The sequence below is a fragment of the Carassius carassius genome, chromosome 5 (assembly GCF_963082965.1).
Source record: "Carassius carassius chromosome 5, fCarCar2.1, whole genome shotgun sequence".
In the NCBI taxonomy this organism is placed as follows: domain Eukaryota; kingdom Metazoa; phylum Chordata; class Actinopteri; order Cypriniformes; family Cyprinidae; genus Carassius; species Carassius carassius.
Genome location: NC_081759.1, coordinates 14,118,081 through 14,143,422, shown reverse-complemented (window position 1 = coordinate 14,143,422; position 25,342 = coordinate 14,118,081). Strand labels below are relative to the sequence as shown.

At 35.8% G+C, this 25,342-nt stretch overlaps 1 protein-coding gene across 3 annotated transcripts; it reads left to right on the top strand.

Moving 5' to 3' along the window:
• The first annotated feature begins 5,734 nt into the window (after nucleotides 1-5,734).
• On the top strand, nucleotides 5,735-22,449 carry LOC132140811 (splicing regulatory glutamine/lysine-rich protein 1-like). 3 transcript variants are annotated; one of them, XM_059549810.1, is made up of 13 exons: nucleotides 7,647-7,780; nucleotides 12,431-12,794; nucleotides 14,256-14,386; nucleotides 14,707-14,822; nucleotides 16,554-16,718; nucleotides 17,042-17,220; nucleotides 17,407-17,537; nucleotides 17,646-17,751; nucleotides 19,007-19,111; nucleotides 19,212-19,343; nucleotides 20,557-20,631; nucleotides 20,718-20,832; nucleotides 21,939-22,449. In XM_059549810.1, exons 3-13 carry the CDS (start codon nucleotides 14,356-14,358, stop codon nucleotides 22,095-22,097), a joined length of 1,314 nt encoding a protein of 437 aa, XP_059405793.1. In that variant the 5' UTR covers nucleotides 7,647-7,780; nucleotides 12,431-12,794; nucleotides 14,256-14,355; the 3' UTR covers nucleotides 22,098-22,449. The 3 variants fall into 3 exon arrangements, with proteins under 3 accessions (XP_059405792.1, XP_059405791.1, XP_059405793.1); XM_059549809.1 differs by lacking the exons at nucleotides 12,431-12,794; nucleotides 14,256-14,386 and adding an exon at nucleotides 5,735-5,984 and having other exon boundaries at nucleotides 20,557-20,610; XM_059549808.1 differs by lacking the exons at nucleotides 12,431-12,794; nucleotides 14,256-14,386 and adding an exon at nucleotides 5,736-5,984.
• Nucleotides 22,450-25,342: the final 2,893 nt, after the last annotated feature.

Sequence of the window (25,342 nt, the reverse complement as noted above, 5' to 3'; positions counted from 1 at the left end):
AAAGAAAATACATTTGGCTTCTTTTACTAAAATGTCATTTTAAGAAAAAAAAATTATATAATTATTGGTTGGCATTTATCGTTATTATTGCATGGTAAGTGTTGGGGTGGGCAAAAGATGCAATTCATTATGGGGTAATGTTAATTTTCGAGTAGTAATACTTACATTTTTAGAGTGTCAAATCAACAGTCTTCTCCAAAGGTGAGATCTTCGAGCAGCTGGTCGAAGTACCCTTTGTGCAGATATCGCTGTGAGGTGTTTGTGCACCTGACCCTCTTTTTTATTGTTATTGCCAAATTATTTCATAAAAGATCATGGTAAGACGGTTGTATCTAACAATAAACAATCATAATGCCATAAAACAGTAAATAAAAAAAAATCATGTTTTCATCATAGTATTGAGATGCTATACAAGAAAAACATTTATCACGTAAAATAATTGAAAAAATATTCAAGAGATGATGAGAAATGATTTTGGATATGATTTTTGGATAAAAAATGCTTTAAGGATAACACTTGGTCACATTAGTGGAGTTAAAAATATAAAAAGTTAAAATCAACAGTATTGGCTATACTGCAGACAGACCCTTCTCGCTTTCTATGCAGGTGTGCAAAGACAATTCACACAGGACGTGTTCTTACGGAACGTCTGAAGACTCTTGCATTTGACTGTTGCCTCTATGGTTTTAGCACCTTGCGTAGGGTGACCACCTGCTAATAAGCCCAAGGGGTACGTTTCTGAGGGACAATGTGGGACACCCCATGGGCAGACTCACTGATAGTGGTTTACCCATTTCTAGCACATACCACCTTATATTAATAATGCCCTATTCCCCTAAACATGTGTAATTGCTGATGTATGCTCATGACAGAATTGACAGATGCACTTCCACTTACGATTTACTTTAGCTATTTTATTAATTTTTCATTAGCTACAATTTATTCACTTTAAATAAATTATAATATAAAATTATAGAATTAAAATGATTTGTAGTTGCTCAACACCACAGGAAAAGTAAAAAAAAAAAGGTCTGACATCACAACTCAAGGGAAGGGAATTCACTCATTCACTAATCCCTATATAGTATATGGCATTGAGTTCACTATATCAGGAAGGAGTGAATAAATAAATAAGTGAACGGATTCGGACAGTGACGTATAACCTACACTGCGCGTGAGACTTGGAGCTGTTGCAAAAACATTGCCATGTGTACTTTTATATTACATCTACCTAATTTTAGAAAATAATACTAATAGCAATAATACTCAAAATTACTTTATATTGCAGTTATACATACGAACTAGAAAATACAAAAAACGTCCAAACCAAGTTAAGATTAACAATTTAATTGAGTTTCAACAAATAAAAAACAGAAGCAATATGGATAAACAAATGATAAAGCTTGGCTTATTGAATATCAGATCCCTTTCTACGAAAACACTTTTTGTAAATAATATGATCACTGATCATAATATAGATGTACTCTGTTTGACAGAAACCTGGCTAAAACCTGATGATTACATTATTTTAAATGAGTCCACCCCCCAAGATTACTGTTATAAACATGAGCCCCGTCTAAAAGGCAAAGGTGGAGGTGTTGCTTCAATTTATAACAATGTTTTCAGGATTTCTCAGAGGGCAGGCTACAAGTATAACTCGTTTGAAGTAATGGTACTTCATATAACATTATCCAAAGAAACAAATGTTAATGATAAATCCCCTGTTATGTTTGTACTGGCTACTGTATACAGGCCACCAGGGCACCATGCAGACTTTATTAAAGAGTTTGGTGATTTTAATATCCATGTTGATAATGAAAACGATGCATTGGGATCAGCATTTATAGACATTCTGAACTCTATTGGGGTTAGACAACACGTTTCAGGACCTACTCATTGTCGAAATCATACTCTAGATTTAATACTGTCACATGGAATTGATGTTGATGGTGTTGAAATTATTCAGCCAAGTGATGATATCTCAGATCATTATTTAGTTCTTTGCAAAATTCATATAGCCAAAATTGTAAATTCTACTTCTTGTTACAAGTATGGAAGAACCATCACTTCTAACACAAAAGACTGCTTTTTAAGTTATCTTCCTGATGTATCCAAATTCCTTAGCATATCCAAAACCTCAGAACAACTTGATGATGTAACAGAAACTATGGACTCTCTCTTTTCTAGCACTTTAAATAAAGTTGCTCCTTTACGCTTAAGGAAGGTTAAGGAAAACAGTTTGACACTATGGTATAATGAGCATACTCGCACCCTAAAGAGAGCAGCCCGAAAAATGGAGCGCAGCTGGAGGAAAACAAAACTAGAGGTATTTCGTATTGCTTGGCGGGAAAGTAACATATCCTACAGAAAAGCATTAAAAACTGCTAGATCCGATTACTTTTCTTCTCTTTTAGAAGAAAACAAACATAACCCCAGGTATTTATTCAATACAGTGGCTAAATTAACGAAAAATAAAGCCTCAACAAGTGTTGACATTTCCCAACACCACAGCAGTAATGACTTTATGAACTACTTTACTTCTAAAATCGATACTATTAGAGATAAAATTGCAACCATTCAGCCGTCAGCTACAGTATCACATCAGACAGTGCACTATAGACCCCCTGAGGAACAGTTCCACTCATTCTCTACCATAGGAGAGGAAGAATTGTATAAACTTGTTAAATCATCTAAACCAACAACATGTATGTTAGACCCTATACCATCTAAGCTCCTGAAAGAGGTGCTTCCAGAAGTCATAGATCCTCTTCTGACTATTTTTAATTCCTCATTGTCATTAGGACATGTCCCCAAAACCTTCAAACTGGCTGTTATTAAGCCTCTCATCAAAAAACCACAACTTGACCCCAAAGAACTAGTTAATTATAGACCAATCTCGAATCTCCCTTTTCTGTCCAAGATACTAGAAAAGGTGGTATCCACACAATTATATTCCTTCTTAGAGAAAAATGGTATATGTGAGGATTTCCAGTCAGGATTTAGACCGTATCATAGTACTGAGACTGCTCTTCTTAGAGTTACAAATGATCTGCTCTTATCATCTGATCGTGGGTGTATCTCTCTATTAGTTTTATTGGATCTTAGTGCTGCGTTTGACACAATTGACCACAACATTCTTTTGCATAGACTTGAATACTTTGTTGGCATCAGTGGAAGTGCATTAGCATGGTTTAAATCGTACTTATATGACCGCCATCAGTTCGTAGCAGTGAATGAAGATGTATCCTATCGATCACAAGTGCAGTATGGAGTACCTCAAGGCTCAGTACTAGGGCCGCTACTCTTCACGCTTTATATGTTACCCTTGGGAGATATCATCAGGAAACATGGTGTTAGCTTTCACTGTTATGCTGATGATACTCAGCTCTATATTTCTTCGCAGCCCGGTGAAACACACCAATTTGAAAAACTAATGGATTGCATAGTCGATATAAAAAACTGGATGACGAGTTATTTCTTACTGCTAAATTCTGAAAAAACAGAGGTGTTAATTATAGGACCTAAAAACTCTGCTTGTAATAACCTAGAACACTGTCTAAGACTTGATGGTTGCTCTGTCAATTCTTCATCATCAGTTAGGAACCTAGGTGTGCTACTTGATCGCAATCTTTCCTAAGAAAGCCACGTTTCTAGCATTTGTAAAACTGCATTTTTCCATCTCAAAAATATATCTAAATTACGGCCTATGCTCTCAATGTCAAATGCAGAAATGTTAATCCACGCATTTATGACCTCAAGGTTAGATTATTGTAATGCTTTATTGGGTGGTTGTTCTGCACGCTTAGTAAACAAACTACAGCTAGTCCAAAATGCAGCAGCAAGAGTTCTTACTAGAACCAGGAAGTATGACCATATTAGCCCGGTCCTGTCAACACTGCACTGGCTCCCTATCAAGCATCGCATAGATTTTAAAATATTGCTTATTACTTATAAAGCCCTGAATGATTTAGCACCTCAGTATTTGAATGAGCTCCTTTTACATTATAATCCTCTACGTCCGCTACGTTCTCAAAACTCAGGCAATTTGATAATACCTAGAATATCAAAATCAACTGCAGGCGGCAGATCCTTTTCCTATTTGGCGCCCAAACTCTGGAATAACCTACCTAACATTGTTCGGGAGGCAGACACACTCTTGCAGTTTAAATCTAGATTAAAGACCCATCTCTTTAACCTGGCATACACATAACATACGAATATGCTTTTATTATCCAAATCTGTTAAAGGATTTTTAGGCTGCATTAATTAGGTAAACCAGAACCGGAAACACTTCCCATAACAACCTATGTACTTGCTACATCATTAGAAGAATGGCATCTACGCTAATATTTGTCTGTTTCTCTCTTGTTCCGAGGTCACCGTGGCCACCAGATCCAGTCTGTGTCCAGATCAGAGGGTCACTGCAGTCACCCAGATCCAGTACGTATCCAGACCAGATGGTGGATCAGCACCTAGAAAGGACCTCTACATCCATGAAAGACAGTGGAGACCAGGACAACTAGAGCCCCAGATACAGATCCCCTGTGAAGACCTTGTCTCAGAGGAGCACCAGGACAAGACCACAGGAAACAGATGATTCTTCTGCACAATCTGACTTTGCTGCAGTCTGGAATTGAACTACTGGTTTCGTCTGGTCAGAGGAGAACTGGCACCCCAACTGAGCCTGGTTTCTCCCAAGGTTTTTTTCTCCATTCTGTCACCGATGGAGTTTCGGTTCCTTGCCGCTGTCGCCTCTGGCTTGCTTAGTTGGGGACACTTCATCTACAGCGATATCGTTGACTTGATTGCAAATAAATGCACAGACACTATTTAACTGAACAGAGATGACATAACTGAATCCAATGATGAACTGCCTTTAACTATCATTTTTGCATTATTGACACTGTTTTCCTAATGAATGTTGTTCAGTTGCTTTGACGCAATGTATTTTGTTTAAAGCGCTATATAAATAAAGGTGACATTGACATTGACATACATACCTCCCGCGTCAGCTTTGAGGTTTCATCGATAGTATATAGTAATAATAGCCTAATAATAATAATAATAATAATAATAATATATATATATATATATTGTAATGCTTTTATGTTCATAATCATTAATTGCTATAAAAATAACGTACTGAGAACAAAAATAAACACACATAAACGTTCATAATTATGTATTTATTACTTTTAGTATCTTGACACTTGCTCAAGCAGCGTTTTGAGCTCAGATAAGATGGTTGTTGAGCATCCACAGGCGACTGTTAATTTTACATCGGAATACACCTGAGTGCCTACTGCCAATTCAAGCTGTAGGAATAGGCATAATAGTTAATGTTAATGACTGGTGGGTATGCAATGAAAAAAAAAAAAACTTTAATGTTGATCCTTGTGCTCCTTGGATGTTGCTTTCATATCATATCGACTTTAAAATAAAAGTTAGGCTATTAAGATGTTATTAAAGTATTTGCAATATTTGAAAAAAAAAAAAACGTACAATCATCATTTGTGAATATCGGAACTGTGTTAAGGAACCGGGGTTGTTGTTTTTCTATCCCTAAAACACTGAGCATTATGTTCACTGGATGAGTTCAAGTCACTGATCTACAGTATATATATATATATATGTATATACACTGTATATATTCTCTATTACAGATCAGTGGTTCAAGTATGTAGTGTAAACCTCCAGGCCAGCGGGCGGCGCTGTTGTGTAAGCAGCGCTCATCCTCTGACTGCTGTCTGCAGCGCTCCCTGCTAACCAGTTCTCTTGCAGGTCAGCAGTGCCTAGCCGATAGCTGACCACTCTGGTGCATCACTGTATTTTAGAGTGTTGAATCTCCGTGTAGAAATGAACGGGATGCCCGGGACGAACGTGATTCAAATCACTAACCTGTCGTCGGGGGTGAGCAGTGATCAGATGAGAACTCTGTTTGGCTTCTTGGGGGACATTGAGGAGCTGCGACTATACCCGCCAGAGTGAGTGACAACAACATACACACACACACACACACACACACACACACACACACACACACACACACACACACACACACACACACACACACACACACACACACACACACACACACACACACACACACACACACACACACACACACACACACACGCCTGAAAAAATCCCAACAAATCATATAAGTTATTTCGGACACACACATCCCAAACAAACATAGCAGACCACTTAATAGTGATGACAACACAGCATCACGCATACACGCGCATAGATTATATACACATAATTACACAAATATTAAAACGACATCCACACATATTAAGCACAACCTGTAACATTACTATAAACACACAATAACACATCATACACTTCAAACACACAGCCAATAACATACACCACACATGCACATCAAAAAACGCCATGCATCCATACACTGTGAGAAGACAAGTATGACATAATTGTCACACATCACATCAAAGGCCTTGACAATAATGGCATGACATGTGTGAACCCTCATACTTGTTTATGTGCTATTTGATATGTGATATATCTTATGGAACTTATTGTACTACCATAACGCGTTGCACATCTACATTACCCATAGAGTGCATTAGTGCCCACCCACTTTTTCAGTCTCTTAATTAAAAGTAATTTGCAATTAATGCAAACAGATGGGTTGAAAAAAATCACATATGATCGATTAACAACTTCTGAGCTAACAGCAGACCTGTCTTTAAAGGTTTATCAGCTATTGTTGAAAATAACTTGAAAATGAATGGATTTTTAAATTCTGGAACCTGACTGCTGCACTCTTTTATTCTGCAAATAAGTCTCCACCAATCAGAGAACAACAACATGCAAGAACACTTTAGCTCTGCTGACTCTTCTAAAGCAAATTACATTAAGTCAGTTTCTTTACTCTTTCAAAAAATATTTGTATGCATATTTTACAATAAACATAAAAAATATATAATTGTTTCAGTATGTAAAATCAAAACTGTTGCACTCTATGCATGCTTTTATAGATCATGTTATTGTTTAAATTCTTTAAAAGCCTGATTGCAGACTTCTGAATAATAATAATAAAATAAAAAATAAATTTCTGTGATTTTAAATGTTATAATTACTAAATGATCATCCACTCATATACACAACATTTTAAAATATTTCCAATTTTATAAGAGGTCCACCAAAAAATTAAACTTCTGTCATAATTTATAGGCCCTTATATTAATCCAAAGCTGTTCTATTTTCATCTGTGAAAGAATTTTTGAAGAATGTTGATAACCAAAAAATGGGGTTCCTATTTATTTCCAATGTATGGTCTAAAATATAATGGAAGTCAAAAGGGATTATTCAAAATATCTTTGTGTGCGTGTTCTTCCGCAGAAGAATCCAAGTCATTCAGGTTTGGAATGACATGAGATTGAGTAAATGATGACAGCATTATCATTTTTGGGTGGACTATCCCTTTAAGAACCGCTTAGCTTCTTTGGACAGCAGCTAAACCACAGAGGAAATTTCTTCACATAAGTTCAGCCTTACAGACTCTTTACAAAGTTCATATCTTCCTTTTTGATAAATGACTAGAAAAAAACTACAGTCCTATGTAATGTATTACATCTACAGTATAAAAAAATAATTAAATCTTTGTTTTTCTCTTTCAGCAATGCACCTCTTACCTTTTCATCCAAAGTTTGTTACATAAAGTATCGAGAACCTTCCAGTGTTGGTGTGGCACAACATTTAACCAACACTGTGTTTATTGACAGAGCTTTGATTGTTGTGCCCTGTGCTGAAGGTTAGTACATTTGCATGTGTTACATTTGTGTGCTTGATTAAACAGAGACACTGACTATCTAACTTCAAATCACACTATTGAGTAGAACAAAACATAATTGACTTCTTTGCATTATATTGTGTATTTTTTGTCCCAGTTATGCATGATAACCATGAGTCTGTATGCTAAGGTATCACTTCTGTCAGCTCTGATTTATTTTGTGAGTTCAGTGGAGGTGGGTGGATTGACACTAGCTCTCTTGTTTATCAGTTAAGCTGGAGGATGTGGAACTGATGGAGGTGATTAAGATCATACTCTGTGTTATGTAACAGCACCAGGACTGTGTGAACACGTGTTTAGTGTTTTGCTAAACTCAGGGGATTATTGCTGCAGAGTCATTAGTTTATATACATAAATGTTTTTTGCCTTTTGAATTCAGAAAATGATGGTGCTTTTCCATTGCATGGTATGACTCGGCTTGGCACGGCTTGTGCTCCACTGCAGTTTATAGTTGCGCCGCCTCTACTGCTACGACTTCTAAAAAAAACGTTTCCATTCCATGATGACCTATCAAGCTCTCGCTGGATCCGCTCCTCTGCTATCAACGAGAAGATTGTCTGTACTTCTGCAACAGACAACAAAAAGACCACTTTTTGCTTGTTAAAAAAAAGGTACACTCGTTCAAAACTGATGCTTTCGATCCTTCGTTGGCTATGCTGATTTAAATCACTCGGTTGTGTGTCTGTTGTGTTGGTGTCGCAAGTTCAGTGCAGGTAGTGACAGTTCTCTCTGGCCAATCAGTGATTAGCTGAGTTTACACGTCACGTTTTGGTAACATTACGATTCACTCGGAACCTCAACCTAAGTGGTACTACAGTACCAGGTACTGTACCCAGTGGAAAACCCCCCAAAAGTGAACCGTACCGAGTCATAACGTGCAGCCATGCAGTGGAAAAGTGCCATTAAAAAAGTCATGTGTATGGAAGACTAGGAGTGTCACTTAAAAATGAATTATACGAATCAGTGATCAATTTATTTGTTAACAAAAACTATATTAAAAATCAATTGACATATTCAAAAGCTTGGGATCTGTAATGGTGTGTTCACACCAGACAGAAAGTGAATATGAACATCGCGTCATTCGCTCTAGATTACTCGCTGGATGTTTTACGTGTCTTGAACAGCACGATCAACCATTATGAAGATAATTACAATCGCTGTTTTTTACCTTTTGTCAAAAAGTCCCAAATACAATGCAAAGCCAAACACCGACATGTCTGTGTTCACAGCACCATCCAGAGGAGGATGAATAAGGTTAGGATCCTGTATTATTGTGTGTGTTGCATTTTACTACTATATATATATATATCCACTGATATTACTATAATTTTTATTATTGATAGCAGCATCTCTATAGCCATTCTAATAAAATACAACTACCACTACAACTGATTTTAATTGTTTTCTATGCTCCAGATCTATGTAATAACAGACAGCTACAGTAATTCTCTCTTATACTCTTATATTTGTCTAATTCAACTGGATGTGTCAAGAAGCTCTTCGCTGATTGGCTTGCGCAAGAACACGTCATGCAAATTTTCCGCTAAAGTTGAAATTGTTCAAACTTGAAAAATGCGATTGAAGTGAATTTCGTGCATTTGCGGCAAACATTTTGCATCATTTGCAATACCCAGCATGAATTGGCCTCTGTTTGCCTCTTTGCTTTGACTTCGTATGTAATCTACTCGTGTGAATAATTACATTTGCATCTGGTGTGAACACACTATAAGAGTTTTTCCATGTTTAGGCTGTCCAAAGTATTTATTTTATTTAAAATACAGTAAAAACAGTAGGGATGGACGATAAATATCGTCACGATATTAATGCGCATCTCGTCAGTAAAGCCTTTTCTGTAATCAGCGGTAAATCTAAGATGTGCTTTCAGATGGAGCAGCATTTACTACACAATGCTGTTGTTCACTGACAAGCTGCACAAAACCACGATCATATTTTGCATATGTTTTGCGCAGTTTGTCAGCCAACAACGGCTCTGTGTAGTAAATACTGCTCCACAAAGGTTGGCGCTAAAAGAAGACTGTATTGAGCACGATTGTAAAAACACAGAGGTAGAGGACTTTTTTCCCACAAGAGAGAAGTGTGGATGCTGAGTTCTCGTAATCGTTGGTATTTAAGAACAGACTTATTCTCACATGTTCTTTATACAGAATAATATTTTTATTAATTCTCCTCTGAATAATGTAATCTGAAGAGCACCGTACGGTTTCTGTCATGAGCGCGAAGGTTAGAGCTCAATATCAATATAAATTAATGTTTGTATACTGTAAATATAAGGGTATAAAAAATCGAGGGTATATAATGTCATTGGCAGGCAGCACAATGACACTGTGGACACGGTCCGTGTCACTAGTCATAGTTGCTTTTTCTCTTGATTTAAACTTTCTTTGAAACATTTGGGATAATGTAAGTACACAAGTCAGCAAAATATGTAACACTGTTATAGTGGTTTTTGGATATTTTAATAAAAAAAACTTACATATTGTGCCTTTAATCATGTCTAAATATTCAAATGAAGAACTTAAAAATAAGTAAACAGGTACGAATCTAATGAAATGACTCTATTTTGCCTCTTTGCATTGGAATTTAAAACCCTTTTTTTCTATTTTAACCTTACATAATACACTAATTGTAATATAAGTTATAGAAATATTTAAAAAAAATATGTAATTAATGGACCATATTTATTGCACAAATAGTATGTAGTACCAAAAAATCTCAAAATATTAAATAAATATTTTTGAACTAAAATATAGAATACATATTTAACTGAAAAATAGTTAAGCTGTATGGTCACATTATAAGTACCGTATTTTCCGCACTATAAGGCGCACCTTCAATGAATGGCCTATTTTAGATCTGTTTTCATATATAGGGCGCACCGGATTATAAGGCGCAAAGAATAGAAGATACTGCAGTCAAACGTTTGACTGGGTTTGCGTTATGCATCCACTAGATGGAGCTGTGCTAAAGGGAATGTCAACATTTTGACAGAGCGCCTTGATCCATATATAAGGCACTCTGGATTATAAATCGCACTGTTGTTTTTTGAGAAAATTAAAGGCTTTTAAGTGCGCCTTATAGTGCGGAAAATATGGTAAGCAATACCTGAGGGTTAAGAAAACCATATTAATGCTGTCTCTCTACAGAATAAAATTATGCATAATATGCTGTAATGTTTACCAAAAATTGCTGCAAATGCCTGTATAATTAAGCTTTCATCTATCCTACTAAAACCCATTCAGATGTATTGTTATCGCTGATTTGTTTGAAGACCTCTATTAATCAAGTGACCGTGCGGCAATGCCGGCGAGATCAAAGCTTGTTGCAACTCTGTTTTTCAATGGCTCTGGCTTTAACTGAAGCACTACATTTTATGAATTACGTCACTTTAAGTGCGCAAAAACTGTATTCATTGTTTGAATTTAGGATGACAAAATTTGAAAAGTTTTCAGAAACGTTGTTTCATATCGCAAGAAGGGTTGCCAGTTTGGCGTGAGATTTACATGGGCAATGTGAGAGCATAAGACGGAGCCTGAAAGCGTGTCTCATGCCAAATGTGTGAGAGTTGGCAAGTGTGCGGAATTATTACAAGCACTTGAAGTTGCTTTTAAAGTCGGATTTGAGCAAAAAATTTAAGAATTACATACATTTTGAACGTAGCTTCATTTTAATTGTATTTTCAGATGTATTCTTGTAAAAATTGTGGATAGTTTGTGTTTCTAATGAAGAACCAAAAGTTATTTATCTTAATTTAATGCTGTATATTAAGCACCATCTAACGTGTAGGCGTGAATTACCAGAAGGCAAACAATCGTTTCGTGCTTGGTGTGAAAGCACCATTTGTCGTGATTCGCAACGCGCTCAGTTTGAAATGACCTTAACAGCTTTTCATTGTGGTACTTTCATGCTTAAGTCAAACACAGTTGTTCAATCCTTTTACTGAAGTTATTTGTAATAAAAACAATAAAATACATTTGATTTAATTTATAGGAAGTTGATTGGAAGTGATTTAGTATAAAAATGCAACTCTGACTTATAACATTTTTTTTAAATATTTTATTGGCTTAATTTGTTTGGTTAATCTGTATCGCAAAAATAAATAAATAAATACATTTTTAGTTTTAAACTGCTTTCAGACGTGCCACATAGCATGTTAAGATTCAATAAAAATTTAGTTTTGCTTCCTTAGATTTCTGAAGGTTAAGCACCTTCATTCATTAAGCAGGAAACAATAGATTACTTGATTGTTTAAAAAAAGCCTTGTTTTTGTACCCTTTGTACGCAAAGGGAAGTCAAATTATAAAACAAGCATTTGTAAGCAGAGCATGAAGGCGAAGGGTACGAGGTAAAAGGGTGAGGTCTTCTCAAGTCTACTCTGACACCACTGACTAACTTCTAGAATTTTTTTTTTTTTGTATTTTTTTTTCGTTGTCTTTTTTTTTGTGTAAACATCCGTATTCATGAACAACATGGTATCTAAGCTTCCCTCTTGCCTAAAATGCTTGTCCTCGTGACTTGGTTCTGGATGGCTTACTACGTTGATTAATTTGGTTTCTGTATGTTTTTTCTGTGTTGATTATGTGTGCATATCAGATGACTAGAGTGACCCAGGCTACACTACTACACTAGCCTGACTCAAGGCTTTGTTTTCCAAGCCACTATACCCGCCGGGGTCCACGCTGCCTTCAAGGGGGGAATGTGACCAGGAGCGTAGCCGCTGAACCTTCCAAGATGGACACCTTGTCTCTTTTTATTTTCTTTTCTTTTAATTTCATTTTTTTTTTTATTTCTCTCACATGTTGTCCCTTTTTTTGCCTCTTAGAAGAGTTGCATATTCATTGTATTGTTTTTCTTTTTTTGTTTTCCTGTCCCCTTGTCCCCTCGTCCCCAATCCCACAGTTGCATACCTTGGTGTCCAGGTTGACTTGCCGCCCAGTATTGGAGGGAAGTTTGAACGGTAGAAGGGCAGCTCTTCCTGATATCTAATGCATTAAGATTTCCTCCTCTCTCTCTCTCTCTCTCTCTCTCTCTCTCTCTCTCACTCTCTCTCGCTCGCTCCTCTCCACTGATCTGCTCAGGGTTTTACTGAGAAAAATAATATATTCCTTCATTATTTAATAGAATCACACAATGCCTCTCAAAAGTATTCAGACTCTTCACCAATTTTCGGTTTTTACTGAATTGTAAGTACTGAAATAATTGTTTTTCTCAAAGCACCAAACTAAATGTTAGGCTTTGTTATAAAATATTCTCAAATGCTCTTAATTATTATTTTGTTAGTTATTTATATCATTTAATTTAAAAATTCTTGAAAAACGTTTAGTAGCAATGACGGTTACATTTTGAGAACAGTACAGTATTAAGTATCTATAGTCGTTTGATGCTCAAATATAGCTGCTTGTTCAATGTTGGATTGAGATCAGGACTTTCAGTGTCAGTTTCAGTTTTCAAAGCTTCAGTTTGTAAGCTAAAACAGGTTCTTTTGCAGTATTTTTTTTTTAATGCATATTTTCTATGGCTGCATGATATATCAATAAAATTGACATCGCAATATGGCTAAGTGTGAATATTAAATGAATTAATTAAGTTAACATTTAATTAAATGAATAAATGTGCTATGGGTTTTGGTGTGAAGTGCAGCACTGTGTTCATTTAATTGTGTGGAGCTTTATGTTTCTAAGCCTAATAGTAAAAAAAAAAATGTAAATTATAGGGTTTGTAATTTTACAGACATGCTATTAAAGCAAGTTTTAATATTTATTTTTTAAACATTGCAACGTATTAGATTTTTTAAGTTCTTTATAATAATAGCATTAATGCAATGTAAAAAAAAATGTAATAAAAATTAATATGTGTGTGTATATATTTGTAATCAATGTGGTATGTGAAGACTCAGGGAAAAACTTTAATAATACGTTTTTTTTTTTCTATTTTAGGATCTATAATTCAATAAAATGACAGATTTGTTAGTAAAGAGTGTTTAGAATTGCTTATTTTTGCAAAGCACTTTTGTTCAATTCACTGAAACAACAAGAAATAAAATCGTTCTTCTAAAAAGGCTCACAAGATTGCACGTTTAACTCCAATGCATGGTTTTGGGGAGCATTGTCTTTAGAGTAGTACTGAAAAGGCTGAAAGTCACATTTGAGGTTTTAATCAGTTGTTCACTTAACCCAAAAGCACAGATATCTCAACCAACAGTCAGTTTACCCATGAATACTGTAGTCACAGTAAGCACAAAGCATGAGTATATACTGTATGTTATACCAACATTGGCTGAAACGTATTTGAAAAATTGATTTGTTGTTAACTTTATTGTGAAGGCAAAGTTTTTTAGAGGAGACAATTTGAGGGGGGATTTCTCAAAGACACTTAAAATGTTCTTCTTTTCTGTATCTGATGTTCTATGTGCTATTAGTGTGATGCAGCCAACATGAACGGTTGTCTTGTGTTGCACACCCTTTCCAACACTGTGACACGATCGCCCCAGGGAGAAAAGCACCCATGCTTGATATCGTATGGTTCATGACCAATATGTTTCCAGTACAGGTGACCCATACCACAAAGTGTTAACTCATTCTCTATGTTTTGTTCTGATTTTTTTTTTTTTTGAGAGAGAAAAGAACAAATCACAATGTTCTTTTCTCTGTTTTTGTGCAAAAGTCATCTTGTTTACAGTATTTCTTGTGTTGATAGTAAAAAGAGTAGCAATGCTAGTTCAGATTGTTCATGGTCAGGGTTGGAGATGCTTAGGTTGGGTGATAGAGTGCTAGGCTATTGGAGGACCCTCGTCTGAATCTTGGGTCATAGGTGAAGCAGCTGGAGACGTCTCCATTGGCCTCTCTAATGCCGGTGCTCTTGTTATTTAGGAAAAATCCCTGAAGAGGCAAAGGCGCTCTCGCTTTTGGCCCCCGCCACGCCAGTGGCCAGCCTGATGAGCGGAGGAGGACTTCTGCCCATTCCAAGCCCTGCTACACTACAGAATGTAAAAACACAATCTCGCAACTTAAAGCTGGAATATACTACACTGTTTTTTTCCCAGATTTGCAGTTTGGAGGAGCCAGTGGTAGTTGGCAAAAGACAACAAGTTTGCAGAATTTGGGCAGTCAAAGTTGACACTTTTCACAGAAAGTCATGTACAGTAATGTGTGATGTGCAACATATGTGTTTTAGGTTTAGATTGTGATTACATCCAGTTGCAGAATGTTTAAAATATCATATGTAGCACATGTAGGGCCTATATTTGTAGCATTAGCCATCATTACATTGTATGGATCAAAATTATAGATTTTTCTTAAAAACCAAAAATCATATTAGGATATTAAGTAAAGATCATGTTCCATGAAAATATTTTGTCAATTTCCTACTGTAAATATATCAAAACATAATTTTTGATAAGTAATATGCATTGCTAAAGGACTTAAAGGATTATACAATTCTGCCATTAATCACTTACCCCAATAAAAGCTGTTTTACGCGTAAAAGCTTTGTTCCTCTTCGGAACAGTTTAAGATGTTGTGGATGAAATCCTGTAGGCTTGTGACTGTCCCAAATGACTGTCAAGTAAATTACAGTGTCAAGATAAAGAAAAGTTTAAAAGATATCAAAATAGTCCATCTGCCATCATTGATTTCAACTGTAACGTAATGAAGTGATGGCAATATGTTTTGTATTTTGTAATACGACTTTATTCAACAATTTGTCTCTGTGTCGCTCTGGATCATCGTAGCGCCATTTTGGAGAATATGAGCTGCACGCAAGAAGCGTACGCTCTTCTGTTTCAGCTTGTGCCACAAAGATACATTTTCTGTGTGTATTTACGCTTTGATTTGCAAGAAAACAGCGCATCTGTGTGGCGCTGCTGACACAGAAAAGCGTACGCTGCCTGGGTTCAGCTCATATTCTCCACGCTGACGTGGAGAGACACAGAGGAGACGAATTGTTGAATAAAGTTGTTATTCTTGTTTTCTTTGCATACAAAATGTATTCTTTGTAGCTTCATAACATTATGGTTAAACCACTGATGGCAGGTGGACTATTCTGACGATGCTTTTCATACTTTTCTGGACCTTGACAGTGTAATTTACTTGGCAGTCAATGGGACAGACACAAGCCTCACAGTTTTCATCCAAAATATCTTAAATTGTGTTCCTAAGACTAACAAAGCTTTTACATGTTTGAAACAACATGGGGTAAGTGATTTAATGACAAAATTTTCATTTTGGGGTGGAGTATCCCTTTAATTTGGACAACTTTAAAGGTAATTTTCTCAATATTTGTAATTTTTAAATAGTTGGCTATATATTCTTGGACAAATATCCTATCCAAACAAACCATACATCAGTGGAAAGTGTATTTATTCAGATGATGTATAAATGTAAATTTAAAAAAACTCCCTTATGACTGGTTTTGTGGTCCAGGGTCGCATATCATTTTTATGTCTCGTGTGTCTCCTAATAATAAGGCACTTGTTTCTGCATGAATTTGTTGGGTCAGCGAAGACTTGAAAGTCTGGTAGTGTATGATGACAAGTTTTTCATTTTGAAAGTGTATCATTCCTAGTGTTATAAATTCTTTTAGAAGTTGTGTAGTGTATTCCAGCCCTTACTGAATTATGAAAAAATATCACCTTACATCATCAGCTGCATGCTACAAATTTACTGCATTATTTAGAATTATCAGTTGTCACTAAAGTCTCATATTTGTTGGCCGACAGCGTGGTCTTCCTTTAGCTAATCTGGGGGTCCTGAAGTCTAGTTTGGACACATCTGTGGCAGCTCTGAATGCAATTGCTTCACAGCCTCCGCTCATGGGAAATGTAGATCCCTCTAAAATTGATGAGATCAGAAGGACGGTGTATGTCGGCAATTTGAATTCACAGGTATGTGAAAATGAATTTAATTAATTTGGAGGCTATTTGCGAGTGCAGATAGTGTAAGAAACTAATATATAGTGGCAGATACTATTTTCAGCACAGTGTATTTGTAGTACATTATAACACAGTATGCATTAAGCTGAAATGATGATCAAGGTGTCATTGAAGGCTCAAGAATGAAGGTCCAAGTCGCCCCAACATAATTGCTATTGCCACTAAATGACAAATGCGTAGAAAACTGAATGTAATTAAAGTGGGCATAAAAATGACACAAGATTTGCTTTTGTCTTTCAAGCACACATTGTACTTGTTTTGTCAATGTCCTGTAGAGCACCACAGCAGAACAGCTCCTTACGTTCTTCAAGCAAGTGGGAGATGTTAAGTTTGTTAGAATGGCAGGAGATGAAACCCAGCCTACACGTTTTGCTTTTGTGGAGTTTTCTGATCAGGAATCGGTGACACGAGCGCTTACATTTAACGGAGTCATGTTTGGCGACAGACCACTAAAGTGAGTGTTCTTTTTTGAGAAAATGACTCTTCTGAACCCTTAAATACACACAATAATCTACAAGTTTTCTTTAATACAACATTTTCAGTGCCTCCTTTATTTATCTTTATCGTTTTTATGTGCTTTTATCTTTTTTATGTGCTAGCATTATGCATTTTAATAGTTATTAATCAACTTTTTTTTCAGGATTAACCACTCCAATAATGCCATAGTGAAGCCTCCAGAGCTCACACCTCAAGCTGCGGCCAAAGAGCTGGAGGACGTGATGAAGAAAGTCAGAGAGGCTCAGTCAACCATTGCTGCTGTCATCGAACCAGGTATGTCCTCTCTAGCCTGAACACACACAAACAGAGTGAGGCTTTTTAAAAAAAAATATATATATATATATATTTTAAGTTGATGAGAGTTTTGATTGTTTCTTCCAGAAAATGAAAATAGTTCATCCAGTAGATCTAGACATTCCAGAAGGTCCAGATCTCACTCTCGCTCCCCATCACACTCACGAAGAAAGCGATCCAGATCCAGGCACAGGTAAATTACACACATCCTTAAACCTGGTTTCCGTGTTAACTCATCCAAGCTTAAGAGCTTGCTAAGCTACAGGCTACTCACAGTTAAGTAGGTAATGTACTCTCAAGCTAACCTTTTGAATTAGTAATTAGTTACAGAAGTTATACAAGATGCATCAATAAAAACATGCTGCTGACAATGTATGTAATTATATTTTTATTTCCTTAATGGGAATTTGAATGAGCATCTGGAAATAGTTAAGCATAGACATTTCAATATAAGAGTCTTGGTGTATTTCAGCTTGTTTATTAATAAAATAACCCTATTATACAAATTTTTTTTTTGCCATTTTGCACCAACTTCTAATTTGGATGCAATGATAAATTGGTACATTAATCAATTTCAATACACAATGTTGTTAATTACCCTGTTTTGATGATATAAGTCCTCATTGAAAGAGTGCCCCAGCCTGTTTAATTAAAGGGGTCATATGATGTGGCTAAAAAAAACAAGCGCTACTCTACACCAGCGATTCTCAATTCCAGTCGCACACTTCAATGCACTTTGAATGGATCATATACGTTTGCTTAGAATTGAAATCATAGCAGAATATCCTGTGATGTCCACCTCAGAGGCCACTAACGTTCGAATAAAACAAACGTCTAAAGCGATAAGAGAAACATACAAAATGTGCAGAGCAGTAGGGTGTGAGGAGTGGAATTGAGAACCACTGCTTAAAACTCGCGTTTGAATTATCAGTGGCAAATCCTTTACATATGTAAACGTACTTACAGACTGTGACTTAGAAGAGCCGGCATTGTAGTCTTCTTTCCCAGGATCAGGAAACAATCCTACATAAAATGCATTGCACTCATCTAAAAAAGTGGGTTGAACTGTTCTGGAACAGTTTTGTAAATACAACTTAACCACTGATTTCTAGTTGTGTCCTCTTTTGGAATGCCAAACAAAGTATTTTCACTTTCACAATGAAACAACATCTCCACGACGAGGCACCGGTGTCACGCCTGCTTTCTTTGCATGAACAATTGGGCTGCGTTATGCAAAGCCTCCCACATCATGATGTAGACATGTGGGGGTGTGTTTAAACAAGTTGTAAATTAGATTTTAAAATTTCCACAGAAACCCTGTATGAAATAACCTAAACTTTGCTTGTTAAATAGGTTTGGACATAAATTCCACTTTATTTTTAATGTTAGTATCTAGAAATGTTCACTGTAGTAATGGAAAAATAACTTTTTTTCAATGATGTTTAAAGGGGACACCAAAGGTCACAGCAGAAGGTGAATGACTCCCGTGGGTCCCATAAGAGGCGCTCACGTTCCCGAGAAAGGAAACACAGCCAAAGTCGATCTTATTCTAGGTTAACCTGCACCACTACACCACTCTTTACACTTATATTCTGTTTTTGTCTGAGAGGACAAGGAAGGATCTTTTAGATCGGTGTTGTTTTTTATACACAGGGACCGAAGGAAGGACAAGGACAGCAAAGTAAGGAAAGAAGGTGACTGGGAAGAAAAGAGGCCACAGGACAAAAAGGGAAGGACGCCTCTTAAAGGCTACAGTGGCTCTAGACGTTCCCGCAGCATAAGCAGGTCAGAAGAAAGTGTCTGTATTAAACCTGAAACAAAGTTTGCACACTTAAAATATCACCTACAATGCAAAAAAAGAAGATAATAGAGATTAAAACAAACATTTAGTGATGGTTGACAATCAAAAAAAAGTTCTACACTTTAACACTTCTACAGTATCAGTTAAAAGAGATGGCTGCTTATCCCCCCTCAAAAATGTACCAAAAAATATTTGTATATAAAAAGATGTAGTAAAACAGTGTAGATGATGTAAAAAAAAACAAAAAAACAAATGTGGGAATTATGAAGTGACCAAAATTAGTAAACAATCAAATTGTCTTAGAGTTGCTACCATTAATTATTTTCCAAGATATTCTGTAAAATGAGTCCTATAATAATATTTTATATCAATGTATAAATTTAGTTGGAAGGATAATTTTTTTACTAGGGAAAGGGTACTTTATTTATTTATTAATTTTGTAATAAATAAATTATAAAAAAAACATAAAAAAAACAAAAACAAATTAATCTAACTTTTTTTCTGAAATTGATCGTGATTAATCCCACCAAACATTAAAGTTTTTAAATCTACTTATAAATTGCAGTAATTTCACATCCGCATGATTGAGAACATCATTAGTCGGAGAAGGTTGGGGTCTCAAAATTAAAGATGAAAGATGCAACATTATGCCAGCAGGGGTCACTCATACTTGATTAAATAAATAGCAAAGTCAATTCTGCCGAAATACATAATACATGGAGCAGTTTTAATACTATTTTATTGGTTGTTTATGTTGCTAAGGGTGTTGCTCAGTGATACACAGATCTGTTGGGTGAAGCAGTCATAGCCAATACAACACAGCTGCTGACCAATCAGAATCGAGGAATGGGACTAACCGTTTTATAATATTTGTTTAAATGACATCTTATTTTTTGACTTAAGGTAAATATCACTGATAACAATATTACTAATGTCTCTATGAAGTTTTTTTTCCCTAATATTTCACCATTGACTGTAGCTGTTCAACATTACAGTATTATTGAGAGCTATTAATTTTAACATTTATAAGACTTAAAAAAATAACAACTTATAATATCAACTTTGCATAAACCCATTATAATAAATGTCACATTTAGGATCTGACACACATGCTTGTAGTTTCATTCATGCACTAGGTTTTTTAGAAGTTAGCTTGTGTGTTTAGATGAAGATCATTTTTTCTCCTTTATCTCACAGAGGCCATAAGAAAAGAAGCAGCTCTCGATCCAGGTCACCAAGGCGGAGAGCCAGGTCACCGTCGCCGTCTAAAAGGTTTACTGTGTTAGACAATTTGTGTCTGACGTTATTGTTTGATCAGACTGATTATTAAAAACTTAATCTCTTCTATATATTTTCAGAGGCAAGAAAGATAAAAAGAGGGATAAAGGACGGGACAGTAGCAGGGAAAGGACAGAGAGCTCAATGTCCAGGAGGAAAAGCAGGGATTATGAACATAAATCTAGACCATCACTGGTTTGTCCAATTTATATTTCAAACACAGATCTCATTTACATTTACACATTCAGTTTCATTTATGAAACACAAGCTAAATGAATTTGTATCGGTCATTTGGTGCAGTAATTTTGGTTTAAGGTTACGTAAATTACTACCAACACAAATACTCTGTGACTTATAATGTTAATGGTGCCATGTAAGTGTGGTTACTTTATTCATATTGAGGTTTTCTTGAAACTACGCTATTACCAGGTACAGTTAATCTCTGGGGAACTGATGGTTACAGCAGTGTGCCGATAATCAGATTGTGGGTTTGGTTATGGGAGAACAGCTGGTGTCAATAAGCCGTCTTCTGACAAGTGTCAATTTCTTATGTATTCGGCTTGCTGGATTAATAACCAGTTTACATTGATATAATTATGTTGTATTGCTATTATATTTAAATGCTGAAGTGATACATGGAAACTCTATAACTCTATATTGAGGTACTCATTGCTCCCCATGCATCTCAAAATGCTCACTGTGCGTGTTTAGTTTAAATAATTTGCACAACGTGAGGCTGCTCTAGGTTTTCTAGATAAGAAACAGGTGATCCTCTCAAAGATCAGCTTTCAGTCCTACCTCTCATAACCATCAATGTGACTGCTTTAACAGTAAAGCTTTTTTATTTCCCCCAAATCTTACATCTTTCTGACGAAGTGTGAACTTTTTTCTGACCTGATCTAAGATTACCTGTGGGCGTCTACTGGCGACACTCAAAGCGTCAACATTTTCAAGCTTTACAGTGTGGCACGTTTACTGGTGACAACACTCACTTTGAACACTCATACCTATCGCAGAGAATCCCTCTGACAAAAAGAACACATTTTGCTGAAATATAATTGGTTCTTCATTTGTGCAATTCAGCAAACCTCCTCTCTGTTACTGGCAAAACAAATTTGATGTTTGATTACTTTAACTTGTTACTTGTGTCATGGATTGTGGTTATGATTATATTCAGACAGATGTCTAGACGCCTTGTCATTGCGCAACCTTTATTGCAACTTTGGCCTAAGTGTTGGGGACATGGGATGTTTTCAGTCAGATTTACTCGTGTGCCCTTTCCTGATTTTTTTTTTTTTCAGATGGAGAGGGGCTATGAGCAGGCGGACCACCACGAGTATGACAGTGAAATGGATGGATTGGGTTCTGTGGGTAGTGTCGATAGATCTCCTCAAGCTTATCTCAACGGCAGCTATAGGAGCACTTACGCCGAGGAGGATGATCTCTCTGCAGCTGAGTGATACACGTGTACCCATAATGCCAAGAACAGTGATGTTGTCTGGAGAGCACAGCATCATGTATGATACTGTAACAGCTGTCACTCCTTTTGAAGTGTTTTCTCTTGCGTCCATTGCTGTGTGATTGTAGGCTCCTGGAAACATTTTCTACTGCTGTGAATATGCTACCTGTCATATGATATTCATATGGATGAAAATGTAAAGTTTTGGATAGATCTTTATTGTGCTGAGAGATGCGGTGCATTGAATGAAGGTGCTTTTGTTGAGGTCACTTTTTTTAATTAGTTTTGCATTTGTTTTCTTTTGCATGTAACTTTGTGTTTACATTCTTGAGGAAAGATGTTGTTTTATGCTATTTTGTTTCTCTTTTCAGTCCATCTAACTAATACAAACCATTATTACTGTGAATAATAATAATAAAAAAAATATTTTACCCCAAAAACTAAATAACATATTTTGCATAAAGACAATAATGCATATTTTAAGATGTTTAGGATTTTTCTTTTGACATTTAAGTATATTTTCCTTCAAACTCTCATTATTGCTATAATGTAAAAAAAAAAAAAAAAAAAACATTCTGCCTTTTATTTAATTTTACCTATTCACATTAAAGTGGAATAGGAGTTGCTTAAGTGTGATGAAAATAATGCTAGAAATTTATTTTGGGGTACCTAGAGATTCACCCACTCTACCTGGTCTTTTCCATCATTTCTTTTTAAAGTAAAAAAAAAATACATTTAGTATATGTGTATTATATCACTACAGAGACACGTTTTTCGTACGTCGATAACTCCGCTGGATTTGATTGTTGATGATTTGGCATGATCTTGGATTGGTTGGTTCTTCGAAACCCATCCCGTTGTTGCTGTCATAGCAACACGTCCTTAAACTTAAACCTGCTCTGGTACAGGCTTCTTCATGGAAACAGGGTTAGATCGCATCTTTTTAAGCAGAACTGATACTCAAAATCTGTCCCAGCCACTGCTACTTTATTAGAAGAGTACCCTACCAGGGGTATCAATTTACAATAATAAAAAAATTACAAAATGAATACAAAAAATATTATAATGTTGTGTAGTCATCATCTGTAACACTATAGACACAGCCAGGTTTACTCGTTGAAAAATGTATTCGCGATTAAATATTTACTTTATAAAGGCCTTGGAGTCTTACATGCTGTACAGTTAATCTGAGCCGTGCATTAATTTGGTTTGACCCTTAAGAAACTTTAATTAACGCTGTCACGTAACAAATCTGCTTCAAAGATCAAATTTAGTTAATTGCCAATTACAACACTTAAATATGTAAAACCTGTTCAAATACTAGAAATCATGAATATAAATAATTACATAATTATAATTAATGTAATTATTATTACATTTATGTAGTTTTGTTCTCGGCTGGTTTAGTGTTTTGTAACGATCTACTACAGCTAATTTGTCTTGGTCGCTAAATTACTAACGTTACGTGACAGATTAAAAGGCGAGTGTATATTGCCTGGTAAATCAGGCTTTTTGACTTATTGGCATCATAAATACTAAAAACTCTTCTTCTGACAATAAATTGACGTTTAATGCCAAAAACACGCTTTCTCTTGCCCGTTTAAATTAAGTTTTTTATAACGCTAATTTAAATGATTGGATGTTTCACCGTCCTCTCGGTTGTTGCTTTTGCTTAGTGATTTTTGCGCTCTTTGGCTACGGCAGTTAACGTCACATCGCCGTTACCGTTCCATCAGCTGTTGTTGCTTTAAATCCCTGTATGTCATTACGTTGCTGTCTTGCCGCCAGCCAATCGCTGCATTGCTGATCGCTGTCTCGAGTGGAGGGTCGATACATTTTTCGGGGGACACGAGAACGCGCACTAATCTTAGACAACTTAATCCAGATATTTTAATCAAACCCGCATATTCGTTTGAATAACCAAATTAACCAGAGATCAGTTATCACGATTACTAGATCTGGAATCTTTCAAATAAAAGCGAGGTACGAAGAACGGACCCAAGATGAACTGTGTTGGAACAGTGTTAAAAGTGCCTAGACAGAGTTTGTGGCAACAAAATATGTAATGACAATGTAAATCAAGTCAAAAGAGTTAGTTATCTAGTATTATCGGAAGGCTTGTGTAAAATGCATCGTTTCATCTTTATTTTTTAACAGTATTTTGTTTGAACCAGTGTATACAGTCCTACAGTAACCTCTTCATACAAATTGTTGTGTGGCATATACTAAGATGTTTAATAGGTTTTCTAAGAGGCCCTTACTGATTGAAGAGCACAGGAACTTTATTAACAGTGACTGCTGTCTCCTAATTCAGTACAATTTAAGTTTCTGAATATAATTTTTTAATAAAAGTTGGTACAGTATAAATAATTATATACAGCGCTTGTTAGCTGCAGAACTAATATTAATAAGAATTGACTTATTTATGATATTGGTTTGTGTGATTGTGTGCGTCTGTTTAACATATAGGTATAAAAAAAGATTTTCCCTAACATAAAATTTACATTAAAGAGTTTTACTTCCAGCTTATCAACTGCAGTCTTTTTCATACTGTGTAATTGAACAGTGTTTGCACATGTACAACTCGCTATCATGTTTTTGAAGTTATTCAGAGCATTAACACAGGACAAGTTGCAAGTCCCTAGTTTTGGCACACGTATATTTTAAATATATTTAATGTAACATTGTACATTCACATAAAAATACAGTATATATACAGTACAAACCATGTACAATAATGTTAAAGCAACTATACAGGTGCTGGTCATATAATTAAATATCATCAAAAATTGATTTATTTCACTAATCCATTCAAAAAATGAAACTTGTATATTATATTTATTCATTACACACAGACTGATATATTTCAAATGTTTATTTCTTTTAATTTTGATGATTATAACTGACAACTAAGGAAAATCCCAAATTCAGTATCTCAGAAAATTAGAATATTGTGAAAAGGTTCAAAATTTAAGACACCTGGTGCCACACTCTAATCAGCTAATTAACTCAAAACATCTGCAAAGGCCTTTAAATGGTCTCTCAGTCTAGTTCTGTAGGCTACACAATCATGAGGAAGACTGCTGACTTGACAGTTGTCCAAAAGATGACCATTGACACCTTGCACAATGAGGGCAAGACACAAAAGGTCATTGCAAAAGAGGCTGGCTGTTCACAGAGCTCTGTGTCCAAGCACATTAATAGAGGGGGGAAGGGAAGGAAAAGATGTGGCAGAAAAAAAGTGTA

Coding starts and splice junctions, on each gene's coding strand:
- LOC132140811 (XM_059549808.1), top strand. CDS start 5,857: ATGAACGGGATGCCCGGGACGAACGTGATTCAAATCACTAACCTGTCG. Junction 5,985..7,646: donor CTGCGACTATACCCGCCAGA/GTGAGTGACAAC, acceptor TTTCTCTTTCAG/CAATGCACCTCTTACCTTTT. Junction 20,632..20,717: donor TCACCGTCGCCGTCTAAAAG/GTTTACTGTGTT, acceptor ATATATTTTCAG/AGGCAAGAAAGATAAAAAGA.